Here is a 17,570-nt window from a genome sequence, read left to right as displayed (position 1 = left end):
TGAGGCAGAAGGATCGCCGGAGCCCAGCAGGTCGAGGTTGCGGTGGCCGGGAGCGGCCACTGCACTCCAGTCTGGGCGACAGAGCGAGACTCCAACTCAAAAAAAAAAAAAAAACAAAAAAATAAAGTGAGAGATATGTGACTTTTATTTTCATTTGTACACTTAGAAGCCACTGTAGGGTGACTAAATGACCTAATTTCAATATTGTTGTATCACAGGGAATAAAATAAGGAGGCCCAAGGAGAGGGAAAGATACAGACAGGGGAAAGGTCAGCTGGTGGAGCAGTTGAAAACACATATATCAATTGAGTTCATCATCTTATATGGGTATGGTCTGTGGCACCCTAAAACTATTATATCAATAATCAATGATCACAGATCACTATAACAGATATCGTAATAATGAAAAAATTTAAAATATTGTGAGAATTTCTAAAATGGGACACACAGTAAGCACATACTGCTGGAAAAATGATGTCAACAGACATGCTCAACACGGAGTTCCCACAAACCTTCAATTTTCAAAAATTCAGTATCGACAAAGCATAATAAAACAAGGTATATCTAACTCTTGTAGACTTTAGTAATTTTTACAATATTTCAATCCTTTTCATTATTACTATATCTATTATAATGATCTGTGATCAGTGATGTTACTATTTGTAATTGTTTCAGGATGCCATTAACCACACCCACATTGCTTTCCATGCTTCTCAAATTGAAGGTGTGTGGCAACCCTGCATCAAACAAGTCTATCAATGCCATTTTTCCAAGAGTATGTGCTCACTTTGTGTCTCTGTGTCAGCATTATTAAGCAATAAAGTACATTTAAGTACAATTTTAAATTAAGGTATATACATTGTTTTCTTAGATGTTACTGTACACCAAATAGACTACAATATAGTATAAGCATAACTTTTATATGCACTAGGATACCAAAACAAATATTTGTATGATTTACTTTATTACCATATATGCCTTACCATGATATTCCTTTTATTACGATAGTCTGAAACTGAACCCACACTATCTCTGAGGTATGCCTGTATTATACAGCTTAAAAGGAAGAAAATTCTGACACATGGAAGAGCCTTGAGAACATTATGCTAAGTGAAATAGGACAGTCACAAGAAGACAAAACATAGTATGATTCCACTTATCTGAGGTACCTAGAGTCAAGTCAAATTCAGAGAGAAAGTAGAAGGATGGTTGCCAGGGGCTAGAGGGAGGAGGGAATGAAGAGTTGTTGCTTAATGAGTATAGAGTTTTAGTTTTGCAAGATGAAAATAGTTCTGGAGATTGCTTACATAGCAATGTGAACAAACTTAGCATTACTGAACTACATACTTAAAAATGGTTACGTTTATAAATTTTATGTGATATATGTAATATATAACATACATATATATATCACATAAAATTTATAAACTTTATATAAAAAAAAAAAACTCATGCCAGGCTTGGGTGGCTCACGTGTAATCCTAGCACTTTGGGAGGCCAAGGAGAAGACTGCCTGAGCACAGGGGCTTGAGACCAGCCTGGGCAACTCATCTCTACAATAAATCATAAAATTAGCCACGCATGGTGGCACATGCCTTTGGTTCCAGCTACCTGGAAGGCTGAGGCAGAAGGATCACCTGAACCCAGCAGGTCAAGGCTGCATTGGCCGTGAGCGTGCCACCACACTGCAGCCTGGGTGACTGAGTAAGACCCTAACGCACCAAAAAAAACACACACCTCCCTCCCACTGGTACATAGCTACCACCTAATTTCCATACAACCCATCCTCTGAAGCAACTTTTATTACTTTACCCAGAATTTCCTTATGTAAATATAAGAAACCAAGCAACCATACACATTGTTCTATATTTTGCTGTTTTCACTTAATGTATCTTGGAATTCTTTTGCAGAGTTCATAATTTAAGAGAAATATTTTAACTAGACTTTAATATGTGTAGCAAAGCTTTAATATAATAGAACTTACCAATGTCTGATAGACACTGCCCACTGTAAGGGAACCAATTTCCTTTTACAGTGAATGGACTTTTCCTATTGCTGGTTGAACCAGTTCCAAGCTGCCCATTACCACCAAGACCAAAAGAGTAAATTCTTCCTGATGAAGGAACAAAAGCAGAAGTGTGCTGCCTAGAGTAAAATGATAGAAAACTTCAGACTTAGTTAGCCTCCAAACAATTTACAAAGACCAAAGTATAGCAAAATTATTGGATGTCATTTTTCTTTTTAAAAACATTAATCTGGGAAAATTGAGCTCCATATGTATGCAGCCAGAGTGCTCTGGAGGTACTATACTGAAAGCAAACCAAATAAACCTCAGAACCAAAGCTGAAGGTGACTCATCAATCTACTCTCAGTGAACCTACCCAACTCCCTCTAATGTTTCACTTTGTTTAGAATGGGTTAAATGTGGTTATCCAGTTTAGGCCTCGTATTCTTCAGTCACAAGTTCTCTGTCTTCAATCAAGTCTGGAGAATTCTCAAGCATACTTCTAAAAAAGGTCTCTCTCCCATTCATTCCTCTTCTACAAAACACAATTAGACAAAAGTTGGGCCTTCCCAATATATCCTACCAGTCTCTTAACCTTTTATTTTCATGCCATTATGAGTAACTTTCCTGAATCTTTCAAATCACCATTTTTCTTTACAGCAGTGTGCCCAATCTGCTGTTTCACCTGTCCACTGAATTTTAACCCTTTGCCTTTGGTGACATCTCGTAGATCACCTACCGGCAACTCAACCACACCTTCCTACCAAATCGTGAAAACCAAAATCACTTCATATTAAATAGTACAGCACTGGAACCGATTATTTTATTGCAATGATATTTGCCTTACAATGGAATATTGGACATTGAGGAACTTATTTATGATGAGAAAATCAAAATTTTATGTATTTTTCTAAAGTGTGAAAGTTACCAACATGCATTGTAGGTTCGTTGATACATGTGCCATAGTAATTTGTTTGACATCTTCCACCTGGTGTTTTATATTTGAGCAGACAATGCAGTCTTGTTTTCTTCCTCCCACATTAAAAATATGGAATTTATTGTCCAGTCTGTTGTTCAAAGATTATGTGGATTCCTGAAACCACTTGTGATTCCTGAAAACCATCTCTCAACTGATCAGAAGCTTGAAAAATTTTAAATGGGACACAGGTTTGTCTTTTTTTTTATGCTCAGTACAGTATATAGGAGTTAATAACACAAATTTTTAGTCCCCAGAAGAATAATTTCCTCTACCATGTTAAAGATTTCTCAAAAAACAATATGTAGAATAATACTGATCCATACTGTTCATATTTGCAATATAACTTAGAATTATTTCAGGCTTTTTGACTGATATAATATTCCTACCACGTAATGTCCTTGTGGTAGATTTCATGCCTACATGATTCCAAGTGCTGAGAATTGTAACAATCCTTTTGCTGTTCCACACAAGAAGCGTAAGATTATTTTTTCTATATGCTACTGTTTTTTTCCATTAAAAAGTTGACTTTATTATTTGTGCTGATATTTCCTTTCAGCCGACTTTGATTGTACCAGTAAGATGACACTTCATCTTTAGTAGCACTTCTGCTAGGATAATACTAGTGTAGTATCTGTCAGCAAACATGGTATTCTGCTGCATTGGGGACTTTTTCCAATTATTTTTTATATAAACGTAGAATTCTGGTGCTTACTACAGGATCAGGTCGAATGATGTTTAGGATGTTATGCTGCCATAGTAGGGAAGAACTGAAAAACATACCCTGGTTTTTTATTTGTTTTTTTTTTTGTTTGTTTATTTTTTGTTTTTATTGTAGAGACAAGGTGTCACACTGTAGCTCAAAAGCACTTTATTGCACTACAAGAATGTGAACCTTTTTCTTTTGGATTATCTCCAGAATCACATTTCTGGTACTCCTTGACTACTTACTTCAGGAGGGTTTTGACAATTATTTAGTATGGAAATAACACATATTTCCTATGGTACTGACCACCTGAAAGTCAAACTAGCCAAGATACCAATACCCACCTATATTCCTTGTTTTTGGGTAAGTCTTTAGATTTCACGCAATATATAACAGAAATTTCAATCCTGATCCAACAAGTTACATGAATAAAATTGCTGAAGAGAACTGGGCTTACAGAGCTAAGAATAAATATTCAAGTCATGCATTTTAGCTGTCAAGAATTTCAAAACTGGATAACAATAAATAATTTGCGATATTTCACAAGGGACTAATAAAATATTTCACCTGAAAAAAAAATGATCTAAATGTATTAACCTGGAGTATATTAAGCATGCACATTCCTATCATAGCCTGATGGTGGGATGAGTAGCACATATTCCCCATACCATAACTTTAGATTTGGCCATTAATTTACTTTTGGTCAATAAGATCTCATCTTAAAAAAAAACAAAGGAAACACACACGCGCAAACACACACACGGATCTATCCACCTATCTATAAAAGAAAAAACCATCAATATAATTTGCCACATTAACAGAGTAAAGGAGAAAAATTATAAATCATCTCAACAAATGCAGGCAACATTTAAAACTTTAACATCCATCACAATAAAATATATGATGCAAGCAGAAGCTTGAGATGTACATATACAGGTGACTTTTTGTGTATTTGTTACCATCAAGAGAACAAAATGCCCAGAGGTAGCCTACTGCTCCTCTGGAATGGGTTCAAGAATGAGACATGTAGCAAGCCACATGAGCTGAAACAGCCTGGGCAAAGCCACCTCAATGAACAGGCAGCCTGAAACATAGCTGCAAATAAACCATAGCAAATAAACATTTACTATTATATGTCACTGATGTATTATTTGTGCACAATAAGACACTAATATCAACATTGTAAATTTTAATACATTTAAAATTAGGAAAAATTCTTAGGAATAAAAACGGAACTTCCAAATAACTGACTCAAGAAAAAATAATAAAAGCTATCTTATAGCCATAAAAAAACTGAGAATATGTTTAAAATTCCAAAAGAGAAAATGCCAGGCCCAGATGATTTTAATGACAAGTGTTATCAACCTTTAAAACTGCTCTATTTCAAATAAATATAAAACAAGGGTATATTCCTCACTTTCGTTTATCAGACTGGAATAACCTTGAAAACAAAATTTGGCAAAAGGAATAATAAGAGAAAACTACAGATCAAGCTCACTACTAAACAGAAATATAAATAATAGTAAATAAAATACTAACAAACCAAACTCAGCACTAAATAGAAAGGATAATACAAAATGACCACATTGAAGTAATTGCAGAAAAACAAAGCTGTTGCTGACTAGAAAAAAACCAGCCTGAAGCAACGGCTCACGTAATCCCAGAATGTTGAGAGGCTGAGGTAGGAGAATTGCTTGTGTCCAGGAGTTTGAGACCAGTCTGGGAAACAAAGTGAGACTTCATCTTAAAAAAAAAAAGTAACACACACACACACACACACACACACACACACACCTATCCACCTATCTATAAAAGAAAAAAACCATCAATATAATTTGTCACATTAACAGACTAAAGGAGAAAAATTATAAGTCATCTCAACAAAAGCAGGCAACATTAAAACCTTAACATCCATTCACAATAAAAAACTAGGAATAGAAGGAAAATTCCCTAATGTATAATGGCTTTCTACAAAAATCTTACAGCAAACATGACACTTAATTGTGAAAGGAATTCCCACTGATAGGAAACAGGACAAGGATGTTTTGATCTTCAGCACTTCTCATGAACATTATAATAGTGTCCCAGCCAGTACATTAAGGTAAGACAATTATATAAGTATGTTAAGCATAAATAATAGAAACAATGAAACAAGACTGCATTGATTCACAGATGACATTACTATATGAATAAGTTATTAAGAGTTTAGCAATGTGGCTGTATTTAAAATCAATACACAAATATCAACTATTTATACATGGCAATGATGTCTTAGAAAGTGAAAATCAACATATAATATCACTTAAAAAAAAGGACCTGAGAGTAAAACTAAAATATCTTCAAGACCTTTATAATAAAAATTTTAAAACATTTTATTATAAGACATTAAAGAAATTTGATTTAAAAAGTCATATTAAGCCGGACATGGTGGCACGCACCTGCAGTTCCAGCTACTTGTAAGGCTGATGCAGAAGGATCACCTGAGCCCAGCAGGTCGAGGCTGAGGTGGCCGTAAGTGTGCCACTGCAGTCCAGCCTGGGCAACAGAGTTGAGACTCCAACTCAAAAAAATAAAATAAAATAAAAGGTCATATTATAAAAATAACAACTCTTCCCCAAATTAAACTAGAGATCCAATGCAATACAAATCAAAATCCCACAAGGTTTTTTTGGAGAGAACTTGACAGACTGATGCTAAAATTTCTATTAAAATAAAAGGCTATAAACTGGCAAAGAATTCTTGAAGAACAAGAATAACAAGAACTCACCTTACCCCAAATTGCAGAATTCATTATAGTGTCACAGAAATCCTACAGTAACACTATTTTTAGTAAGTGGCACAGGGACAGACATATAGACTGAAAAAATAAGGCAAAGATCACAGAAACAGATCCACGTATATGTAACAATTTATAGCAACAGTGACACTACAGAACAGGAGAATTAAGGAGCTTCAAAAATGGAGCTAGATAAGAGGATTCTGGGAAAATGGTAGAAGGGGAAGAGCCAAGAATCTATCGCCCCACCTGGACAATTTTTTTTTTAATTTTTAATTTTAAAGATGTGGGGTACAATTCAGGGGTAAGTATACAAGTATTCATTATGCAGGTACCCTTGTTGATGAGGTGTGCCCCCACTGGCAGTTTCCCACTACTGTCAATTCTACCCCCTCACACATCCCCGTCAGTTTCCCCTACTGCCAATCCCTTTCGTACAATATTATGATAATTGTTCAAGGTCCACTTATGAGTGAGAACATGTGATATTCAGTTATTTGTTTCTGTGATAGATCACTCAGTATTACAGACTCTAAGCTGGACAACAATTATACTGGCAGAATCTGTCTGATATAATAATTTTGGAACTCTGAAGTCTATTCAAAGGCTTTTAACTTTCAGAAGGGTTAGGTGATAAATTATGGCTAATTTCAATTTCAGCTTTTAGCACAGTAGCAATTATCCTCCACCTCTGTGTAAGGCAGCCATGTACATAACTCTCCATAAGCAGCTCGCATGCCACTTGTAGAAGTCAGGATAGGCAATCAGAGCCTTGCCCAGATACTAGAAATTAGTTCTCTGATCATTTTTGCTTCTAATCACTGAATTGCAGACAGAGGTGGGCAACCACTGTCGCACCCATTTTGGCTGAAGAGACTTCCAAGGAAATTCAAAGGGCTGCTGCTTTTTTTTTCTCTTATTTTCTTTCTTCTCCACGCCCACCCCCTTAATTTTTCTCTTTTTCTTATTTTGGGAACCATGCATTTGAAGTCTAGGACATTCAAAAGCAACCGCAATATGGGTCAATTTAGAAAGTCACTATGCTGTCTAGGGAAAGGTACAGGCCAAGAAAAGATCTGCAAAGGCCTAAGACTCCTGAGAAAGACCAGATGGTGGATCTAAAAGACTAAAACAACTATCCCAAAGATGCTTAAAGACCTAAAAGAAGATGTGGAGAAAGTCAAGAGAAGAAATGGAAATATCAACTAAAAAGGAAAACTAAAAAATTCTGGAGTGGAAAAAGTATAATAACTGAAACAAAAAATATACTAGTGCTGGGTATACTAGTGTTCATACCTGTAATACTAGCACTTTGGGAGGCCAAAGCGAGAGGATTGCTTAAACCCAGGAGTTCAAGACTAGTCTGGATAACATGTAAGACCATGTCTCTACAAAAATAAAAAAATTAGTCAGGCATGGTGGTGCACACCTGTAGTCCCAGCTACTCAGGAGGCTGAGACAGAACCCAGGAGGTTGAGGCTGCAGTGAGCCAGAATCATGCCACTGCCTTCTAGTCTGGAAGAAAGAGTGAGACTTCAACTCAATAAACTAAACAAAACAAAAAATGTAGTAGAGAGAGAGAGATTAAAGGCAGATTTGAGCAGACAGAAGAAAAAAATATCAGCAAAGTTGAAAACAGGACAGTTGTTTGAGTTCGAGGAACAGAAAGAAATGTTAAAAAAGGTGAAGAGGATCTATCGGGACTGTGGGACACCATCAAGTAGAGCAACATAAGCACTGTTGAATTCCCAGAGGAAGAGAAAGGGAAAAAGAGATTATCTGAAGAAATAACAGCCAAAAACTTCCCAAATTTGGTGAAAGACATCTATAATCTCAATGAACTTTAAGCATGATAAACTCAGAGATCCACAGTGAGACACATTCCAAACTGCTGAAAGAATCCTGAAACCAGCAAGAGAAAAGCAACTCATCACATATAAGAGGTTCTCAATAAGATTATAAACAGAATTCTTATTAGAAACTTTGGAGGCAAAAGTCAGTGGGCTGATACATTCAAAGTACTGAAAGGAAAAAAAAAAACCCATGAACCCCAAATCCTACATCCAGTGAAACTCCTTCAAAAGTGATGGAGAAATTAATACATTCCCAGATAAACAAAAGCTGAGGAATTGTGTTATTACTAGCCCCGACCTTTAAGAAATGCTAAAAGGATTCCTGGAGACTGAAATGAAAGACCTCTGAACAATAACTTGAAGCAATATGAAAAAATATAGACAGCATTAAAAGTAAATACAAAGGCAATTATAGAAGTTAGTATTACTGTAACTTTGGTTGGTAACTGTACTTTCTGTTTTCTATATAACTTAAAAGATTAATACATTAAAAAATTACAAGCTGATATTTTGGGTCATATAATGTATAAAGATATAATTTTGTGACATCAATAACTGAAAGAGAATGAGGAGAGAATTGTATATGAGCAGAGAATTTGTTAATAAAATTAAGCTGATATAAAATATAAATTAGAATATTACAACATTAGGATATTAAATATAGTAGCATAAAGAAAACAGCTGTAGAATTATACAGAAAAGAAAATGAGAATTAAAACATACTACAAAAAAAAAATCAACTTAATATACAAGAAGACAGTAACGCAGGGAATAAGGAACAAAAAACTATAAGGCATATAGAAAATAAACAACAAGATGACAGAGTCCCCTCTCTCATCAGTTATTACTTCACCAGTAAATAAATGTATCAGACCAGGCTGTGGCTCACATCTGTAATCCCAACACTTTGGGAGGCTGAGGCGGGAAGATCACTTGAGGCCAGAAGTTAGAGATCATCCTGGCCAACATAAAAAGTTCCTGACTCTACAAAAAACTTTTTTTCTTAATTAGCTGGGGATGGTGGCATGTGCTTATAGTTCTAATTACTCAGGAGTTTGAGGCAAAAGGATAGCTTGAGGTTCAAGGCTGCAGTGAGCTACAATCACACCACTGGTACTCCAGCCTGGGCAACAAAAGAAAGATCCTGTCTTTAAAAAAAAAAAAAGAAAGAAAGAAAGCAAAAGTAAATGTATTAAACTGTCAAATCAAAAGATAGAAACTGACAATGAATTTGACCCTTTTTTTTTGGAGTCAGGGTCTCACTCTGTCACCTAGGCCAGAGTGCAGCAGAGGCACAATCATGGTTCACCACAGTCTCAAACTCCTGGGCTCCGGCAATCCTTCTGCCTCAGCCTCCCAAGTAGCTGGGACTACAGATACACCATCACGCCCTGCTAAAGTTTTTGATTTTCTGTAGAGATGAGGTCTCCCTATGTTGCGAGGCTGGTCTCGAACTCCTAGACTCAAGCAATCCTCCTACCTCAGCCTCCCAAAGTGCTAGGATTACAGACATCAGCCTCCGCACCCAGCTAACAGAATGACTTTTATCATACAACTATATGATCTCTACAAGATACCTTAGATTCAAAAACACAAATAGGTTGAAAGTGAAAGGACAGAAAAAGATATTCCATGCAAATAATTACCAAAAAAGAGCAGACTGGCTATACTCATATCAGACAAAATAGATTTTAATTCAAAAAATGTTACAAAGACAAAGAAGGTCATTACATATTAATAAAAGATTCACTACAACAAAGGAGAAATAGACAGTTCTACAATAATAATTGGGGATTTTAATATCTCACTTTCATTCATGGATAGAACCCACCAGTAAGAAGTTAATAAAGAAACAGAAGACTTTATGAAGTAATTAAATCAATTACTTGTTAAATCAATTAACAGACATATACAGGACAACAATATACATTCTTCTCAAGTGCACAGTGGACATTCTCCAGATAGACCAAATGTCAGGCCACAAATTAAATCTCAAGAGTTTAAAAGATTGCTATCATACAAATTATCTTCTCTGACCACAAGAGAGTGAGAAAGTTAAAAGTAAGTAACAGAAAAAGAACTCAAAAGTTCAGAAACTTGTGGAAATCAAACAACATACTCATAAACAACAACAAAAAAAAAAAACCCACAAGAGCAATTAGAAAATACTTAGAGATAAAGGAAAACAAAAGCACACTAAGAAAAATATATGGAACAAAGGCAAAGAAATGATAAAGGAAAAATTTATAGCTATAAATGCTTATATTGAAAAAGAAGAGAGATCTCTAATCAAAAACTTAAACTTTACAACGTAAGAAACTAGAAAAAGAAAAAAAACTAAGCCCAAAGCTAGTAAAAGGAAGGAAATAATGAAGAGTAGAGAATAAATAAATGAAATAAAGGATGAAAAAAAAAGAGAAATCAATGAAACCAAAGTTGGTTCTTTAAAAGATCAACAAAACTAACCAACCTTTAGCTAGACTAAGAGAAAACTGAGCAGACTCAAATTACTAAAATCCGAAATGAAAGTAGAAGTATTATTACCAATGCTACAGAGAAAAAAAAAGATTATAATACTAAGAAAAACTGTATACCAATAAATCAGATAACCTAGATGAAACTGAAAAATGCCTAGAAATGCTCTGCCAATTAGACTGAAACATGAAGAAACAGAAAATTTAAAGAAACCTATAACTAGTAAGGTGATCAAATCGGTCATCAAAAATCTCTTGACCAAAAAAAAAAAAAAAAACACCCTGAACTTGATGGTTTCTCTGATGATTTCTACCAAACACTAAAGTCAATCTTTCTCACACTTCTCAAAAAAAGTGAACATTTCCTTACCCATTCTCTGAAACTAGCATTGCCCTGATATCAGACAGATACTACAATAAAACTGCAAATCAGTATTCCTTATGAACACTAATGCAAAAAACCTCAATATAATATTAAAAAACTGAATCCAGCAGCACATTAAAAGGATTATATGCCATGACCAAGTGGGATTTATTCCTGGAATACAGAACGGTTCAGCAAATAAAAATTGATTCATGTAATATACCAAATCAACAGAATGCAGAGAAAAAAAAATATCGTCTGAATTGATGCAGAAAAAAACACTTGACAAAATTACATTAAGTATTCAAGAAAGTTAGTTATTGAGGAGTATGCTGGATTTAATTTCCCCAAAGATGGAGCTCAATTTCACAGACTCTTCTATTTACTCTCAAGAACTGAGAATCAGGAGATCAATATGTCAATTAAACTTTCACCATTGATTAACTATTTTGGGCTTAATTGGTCGATTTCCTCATCCCTTTAAAAAAAAAAAGTGGAAAAGAAAATGAAAAAAAAAGAGAAACTACAGTTTCTCTTTCCAGTATGGCATCAAATATAATAAAAGCAATATTATAGATAAATCTCTTTCAAGTAAAAATGGCAAAATAATCAGTATAAAAGGTGATTCTCCTATAATTATGACTCCACAGTGGCAAAATAGACATCTGGGGGAGAATGCTTTATCTCAAGTTATCAGAATCTCTAAAACAATTTGTTAAACAATCTTTAAACAATTGTGGCGTAGAGATCAAAAACGCTCTCTGATATGACAGCTTACCTTCCACAAGCAATCTGGGTGACAATGCTTCCCATAAGTTCAAAAACTTTCCTTGGATTTATTTCATGACTGGTAGAGTTATGACCCAACTGACCATACCCTCCAGCTCCAAAAGTAAACACTCCACCTTCCTAGAAAAAAAAAAAAAAAATCCTTTATCATTAGAAAACATAATAAACCAAATGATCTCCAGAAAAATACAATTGATCTTGAAAATGAACTCAATTTTTTCTTTTCAATTGTCTTCATAATTTAATAGACTGATGATAGCTGACCTGAGGTAAAACATCTTAAAATTAAAGGCTAAATATTTTCACATATTTTTAAAGCATTTGAAGATGTTTTCACCACTATAAAATATTTAAAAAGCCATCAATAAAGAGATACTAATAATTAATTATTTGCATTGCCTTTCATTATTGTTATACTCTTGCTGAATTCCAAATACACTTCCACAAAATGTCACAAAGTCTAAAAGTGGTACTGTCTTCAGTTTTCAAGTCAGTAATGCTCTGAACATCAACGTTCTGCAAAGAATACACGAAACCAGAGAGCATAAATATAGCAATTTTTAGCACACAATTACTATAACATAATGATGGTCCTCTAAAATTATTATAAAAACAAATCACTGAATTAGAGGTTATATATTTTTTAAACAATCCATAATGACAACTTACCAACCACAATTAGTGTTTTTCAGTTCAACTGCTTTTCTTCATAGATGTAGCTATATATGAAATTTTATATCCTGCCTTCATCATTTAATACGTATTTATACATATTCCTACGCAAGAAAACTGATTTTTCTTTTAAAAACTTTTTAACATAGAGAATTTAAAACAAATACACACACAAAAAAAGAGAAAATATAGTAAATCATTATATAACCACCACTTGGTTTCAAAAATTAGCACATAAGGTTGGCTATTTTTTTTCATTGGTGTTCCCACTTTCTCTTTTTGGAGGCGTTTCAAAGCAAAAAAAAAAAAAGGCAGTAGGGTACTTTAAAACAAATTGTGGTCATTAAATAATTTCACCCATAAATGTGTATCTGCAATGGCATTTATCTACAGATAAGAATATACTAGCATAACATCATTATCCCATTCAAAAAAACAGTATTAATTTTTTTTTTTTTTTTTTGAGACGAGGTCTTGCTCTATTGCCCAGGCTGGAATACAGTAGCATGATCACAGCTAACTGCAGCATCTACCCACTGGGCTCAAGTAATCCTCCTGAATTGCTAGGACTACAGGTACGTGCCACTACACCCAGCTAATTTTTGTATTTTTTGTATTTTTTGTAGAGACAGGGTCTTACCATACTACTCAAGCTAACTGTAATTCTTAATATCATCTAATACCCAGGCCATGTGTAAATTTTCCTGACTGTTTTATTGCATCATCTCACAAAGCATACATCTGGCTTCGTTAAAAATAAGTAAGTAAAAGTGTGTCAGCCTAACCTACTCTATTAAACTTAACGTTTTTTGCCTAGGTCCCTTATTTCATCAGGGAATATAAAATGGTGATTTTCTAATTTCATGGTCTCTTCTAGATTTATGAGCTGAAATTATATGAAGAACTTAACTCATCAAATATTAGATTACCCTGAAATACAATTTTCAAATGAAAGGGAGGATAAATGCTTAATTCTTTTTCATTATTTACTGATTTTTTTTTTAATGAGTTGTTCTACCAACTTCCAAAGGTAAGCAATAAATTTTACTTGTATCAATTTGGAGGGAGAAGAAGATAATTGTAAACTTACAAATCTGTATGTCCAATTTTTTGCATCATTATTTCTTTTTGATATCCAGTGAAACCTTCTTCAAGTTGTCCTTCTGACAGTACCATGGTAATATTTGCTTTTTTGTACCACAAAATGCCCTAAGTGTTCTTTTACTTTTTTTTGTCCCAGACATAGGATTGGACTCCTCTCTAAGAAGCCCTGGTTCTTTTAAGTGGAGAATCTATAACAACCAAGATCACTGTGTCTAGACTGTACATAGTTCAATACTTCCAGGACCTTTCAGTGGCCATGGCAAAAACACAAAAACCCAATATATTTTTAGAAGAGAATAAATAAATGAGGAGTTCATACTAATACTTGTGATTCAAAGTAAAGATCACAGGGTTTCAATTCCTACAGTTGTATTCCTATCTCTTTTCTCTTAAGCTGAAATCATAGTTTCTATTGACAGTAAAAGAATTATTTTGTTTTATCCTATATTACATATGTTTTTTTTTTTCAAAAAAGCAGCAATTTTACTACTAACAGAATGACTACAGAATGTAGTTTAAGATTTCTTTTTGGAAGGGTGATGTAAACCAAAACACTGCATTTTAAAATCAACTAAAATAACCATTCTTTGTATAGTTGTGCCACTAACCTGTTTTCAATTTTCAAGAAGAAATATATATATATATATAAAATTTATCTCTACATGTAATTTTTATATAAAGACATAATTTATATAATTTTGCTTTTTAATTACATTGAGTTTCTAGATTCCAAAGTCAAAACTGTAAAGCAAGGTACATTTGTTCTAATTATTAATTTTAAATTTACTCTGTTTTAAAAAATACAAATAGCATGCAGTATGTTCATAGTTTTTTCTTTTTCTTACACAGAAGATAGCTATTGCTGTACCTTGCACTTTCTATGTAACTAGATATCATTATATAGAATAAAATAAAGAGCTTCCTCATTGTGTCTTACAGTTCACTATATTCCCGCTGCATGGGTGTACCACAATTTATTCAAGTAGGCTGCTACTCAGAGACATTTGGATTTCTTCCAGCTTTTTGCTATTAATATAATACTACAATAAGTGGTCTTGTACATACGTAATTTCACATCTTTTGGGTAGATTCTTAACAGTGGAACTGCTAAGTTAAAAAAGGTCTATCTATATAATAACAAGTTTGCACATGACATTGAAAAAATCTGACACCTTTATAGAAGTACCCACATATCCATTATCATGGCATGTCCTTCCATTTATTCTGCTTTTAAATCTTTCCTAATGTAGTTTCCTTAATGTAGTTTTCTTAATATAAGTCTTGCACAAGAAAATTGCTTCATAAAGCAATCTTAATTTACTTCCAAGAAATTCTAGAAAAGCAAAAATTATGGATATGGAACATATATTCTAACTTAAATCAAGAGTAAAAATATATTTTATTTGGGGGATATCTGACACTATCTGATTTTGTTAAAAATAATGTACACCAAGAATTTCAGCATACAAATATCACCAGTAACTGTCTTCTGAGAGAGAAATACATAAGATAATTAGAATAGCATCTTTAAAATGCTAAATCAATAGATATAAAGTTATTTATCCTAGGACATTAAGATGAATAGTTATATGAAAGGCATTATTAGTCTGCCACAAAATTAGTTTTTGGAATGATATCAAATTATTGTATATATTTTGATACAAAATATTTCTGTTGTTTTTTCTACATAGCTTTATTACATCAAATACCATTGACAGACTAGAATTACTAAAGTTTAAAACTTGCCAACACAAAAAGACTTCAGTGATTATATATGAAATTTGAATGTCAAAATCAATAAGCTATGGTAATAAGACTAAAAGGTATAACACAACTTCCATACTAAAAGGCCAAAAATATAAAATATTATAAAATTAACTTCATAACTGGTCACTATATTTTTTAAAGTGCCTTGAATTCACTATCTGACAATGACTAAGAACAATTTTTGTCCTGCTAAAATTCCTAGGTGGGAAATAGTATAGAATTTCAATTTGATTAGAAGTTAACGTATTCTTACCAGTTTTATCTACTATATAGAACAGAGAAAGACAAAGTAAAAACATTAATTTCAAATTTGGTCAATGAAAAACTTGCCAGTTCCTTTAAATTAATATGTATGCAAGGCCAGTAGCGGTGGCTCAAGCCTGCAATCCCAGCACTTTGGGAGGTTGAGGTGAGGGGACTGCCTGAGTCCACGGGTTCGAGAATAGCCTGGGCAACTTGGCATGACCTCATCTCTACAGTAAATCAAAAAATTAGCCGGGCGTGGTAGCATGCACCCGTAGTTCCGACTACATGGAAGGCTAAGGCGGAAGGATCGCCTGAGCCCGGCAGGTTAATGGTGGGGTGGCCATTAGCATGACACTGCACTCCAGCCTGGGCGATGGTGTAAGACTCCAACCCAAAAAAAAAAAAAAAAAAAGTATGCAAAAAATAATTCTCCAGTAAAGGTTTTTTCATTCAATTTCTAGTCATTAGAAAACGAAGCAGTAGTGAAACTGAACTGTGACATACCCAATAAAATGAGAGGTAAGAGATAAAGCCAGTGACTAGACTGTGACAAGAACTCACTAAAACTGCTTGCACAATACTTGGGCTATGAATAACAGAGATATTCAGTCTCTTTTACTTGTTATGAAATATTTATTAAACCAAATGGAAACTAAATTCAAATCAGGCAGAGAAACACGATATAAATGAGCCTGATTAAGTAAAATGGATTCACTTTATTCAAAATATTATTTAAGCAGCATTTCATATGAAGCTGAGAAACTCAACAATATATATCATCACACATGATAGTATATCACAATTCATATTTCATAACATAAAACAAGGTTGAAAATGAAAGTAAATTACTTTCAAGAATAAATAAAAATATAGGTCTTGTTTCCAAGATAAATTATTTTTGAAAACACCAATAACATTCAAGTTAAAATGAATAAATATGAAAACACTATTTATAAAAGAACTATCAAGACTAACAATAATAAGCGTATTATAATAATAAATAATAAGTTTCAGAAGTACAATACCTTGGTTAGCGCAGCAGTATGATCTTCTCCACAACAAATATATACTATTTTCTGAGATCTTAGTGACTTTAGTAAATTAGGAACATATCTATCTGAAAATTTCAATAGGACATGTTAATAGTATTTTTAAAGTTAAAACTCTTCGAAAATGTGTTTCCTCTACAGCTTCCCAAGCTCAGTAGATAGTGACTAAATAATTTTAACTGTGATTCAAATGATTATGCAGTACAAGCCTATCAAGTTGGGTTCCCAGGACCTTCTATCCAAGCTACTGTGATAAAAGAGATTTAAAAAGAGTTGTGTTAAATAAACAACCAATATGCTAATTGGCATTGGACTCAACAATCGAGGAATTTCAAAGTTATTTATTTGCTTCTAATTTTCCACATATATACATCATTCTTTATATTCATCTTGTGATAATTATGCTCACAGGATCCTAAATGCCTGAAAATTATACCTTCTGCTATTATATAGTAGAAAAGATATATAACATCCTAATCTAACATATCTTTCTTATGCTGAACAAAGTATTTTTTTCCTATTCTTTTCTTTTGAGTTGGGGTCTCACTCTGTCACCAAGACTCTGATCACGGCTTACCACAGCCTCAACCTTCTGGACTCAAGTGATCCTTCCACCTCAGTCTCCCAAGTAACTGAAACTACAGGCACATGGCACCACACAGCTATTTTTTTTATACAGACAAGGTCTCCCTATGTTGCCTAGGCTGGTCTTGAACTTCCAGGTGCAAGCAATTCTCCCACTTTGGCCTTCCAAATCCTGGGATTACAAGGCATGAGCCACCATGCTCA

General features: G+C 33.8%; 1 protein-coding gene across 4 annotated transcripts in view; it reads right to left on the bottom strand.

The window, feature by feature from the left end:
- Positions 1 to 17,570, bottom strand: part of HERC4 (HECT and RLD domain containing E3 ubiquitin protein ligase 4) — a 121,028-nt gene that overhangs the window by 66,515 nt on the left and 36,943 nt on the right. For 3 of the 4 annotated variants that reach the window (XM_008062302.2, XM_008062301.2, XM_008062303.2), the window contains exons 7-9: positions 16,758 to 16,849; positions 11,933 to 12,063; positions 1,985 to 2,145 (exon numbers count right to left, since the gene is read on the bottom strand). In XM_008062302.2, the coding sequence (XP_008060493.1) occupies positions 1,985 to 2,145; positions 11,933 to 12,063; positions 16,758 to 16,849 (384 nt within the window). The remainder of the gene's footprint in view (positions 1 to 1,984; positions 2,146 to 11,932; positions 12,064 to 16,757; positions 16,850 to 17,570) is intronic. The other variant, XM_008062305.1, reaches the window with a different exon arrangement.

Source organism: Carlito syrichta, unplaced genomic scaffold, assembly GCF_000164805.1.
Source record: "Carlito syrichta isolate Samal-C Ts95f unplaced genomic scaffold, Tarsius_syrichta-2.0.1 Scaffold305686, whole genome shotgun sequence".
Classification (NCBI taxonomy): Eukaryota; Metazoa; Chordata; class Mammalia; order Primates; family Tarsiidae; genus Carlito; species Carlito syrichta.
This window is presented reverse-complemented; position numbering and strand designations above follow the sequence as displayed.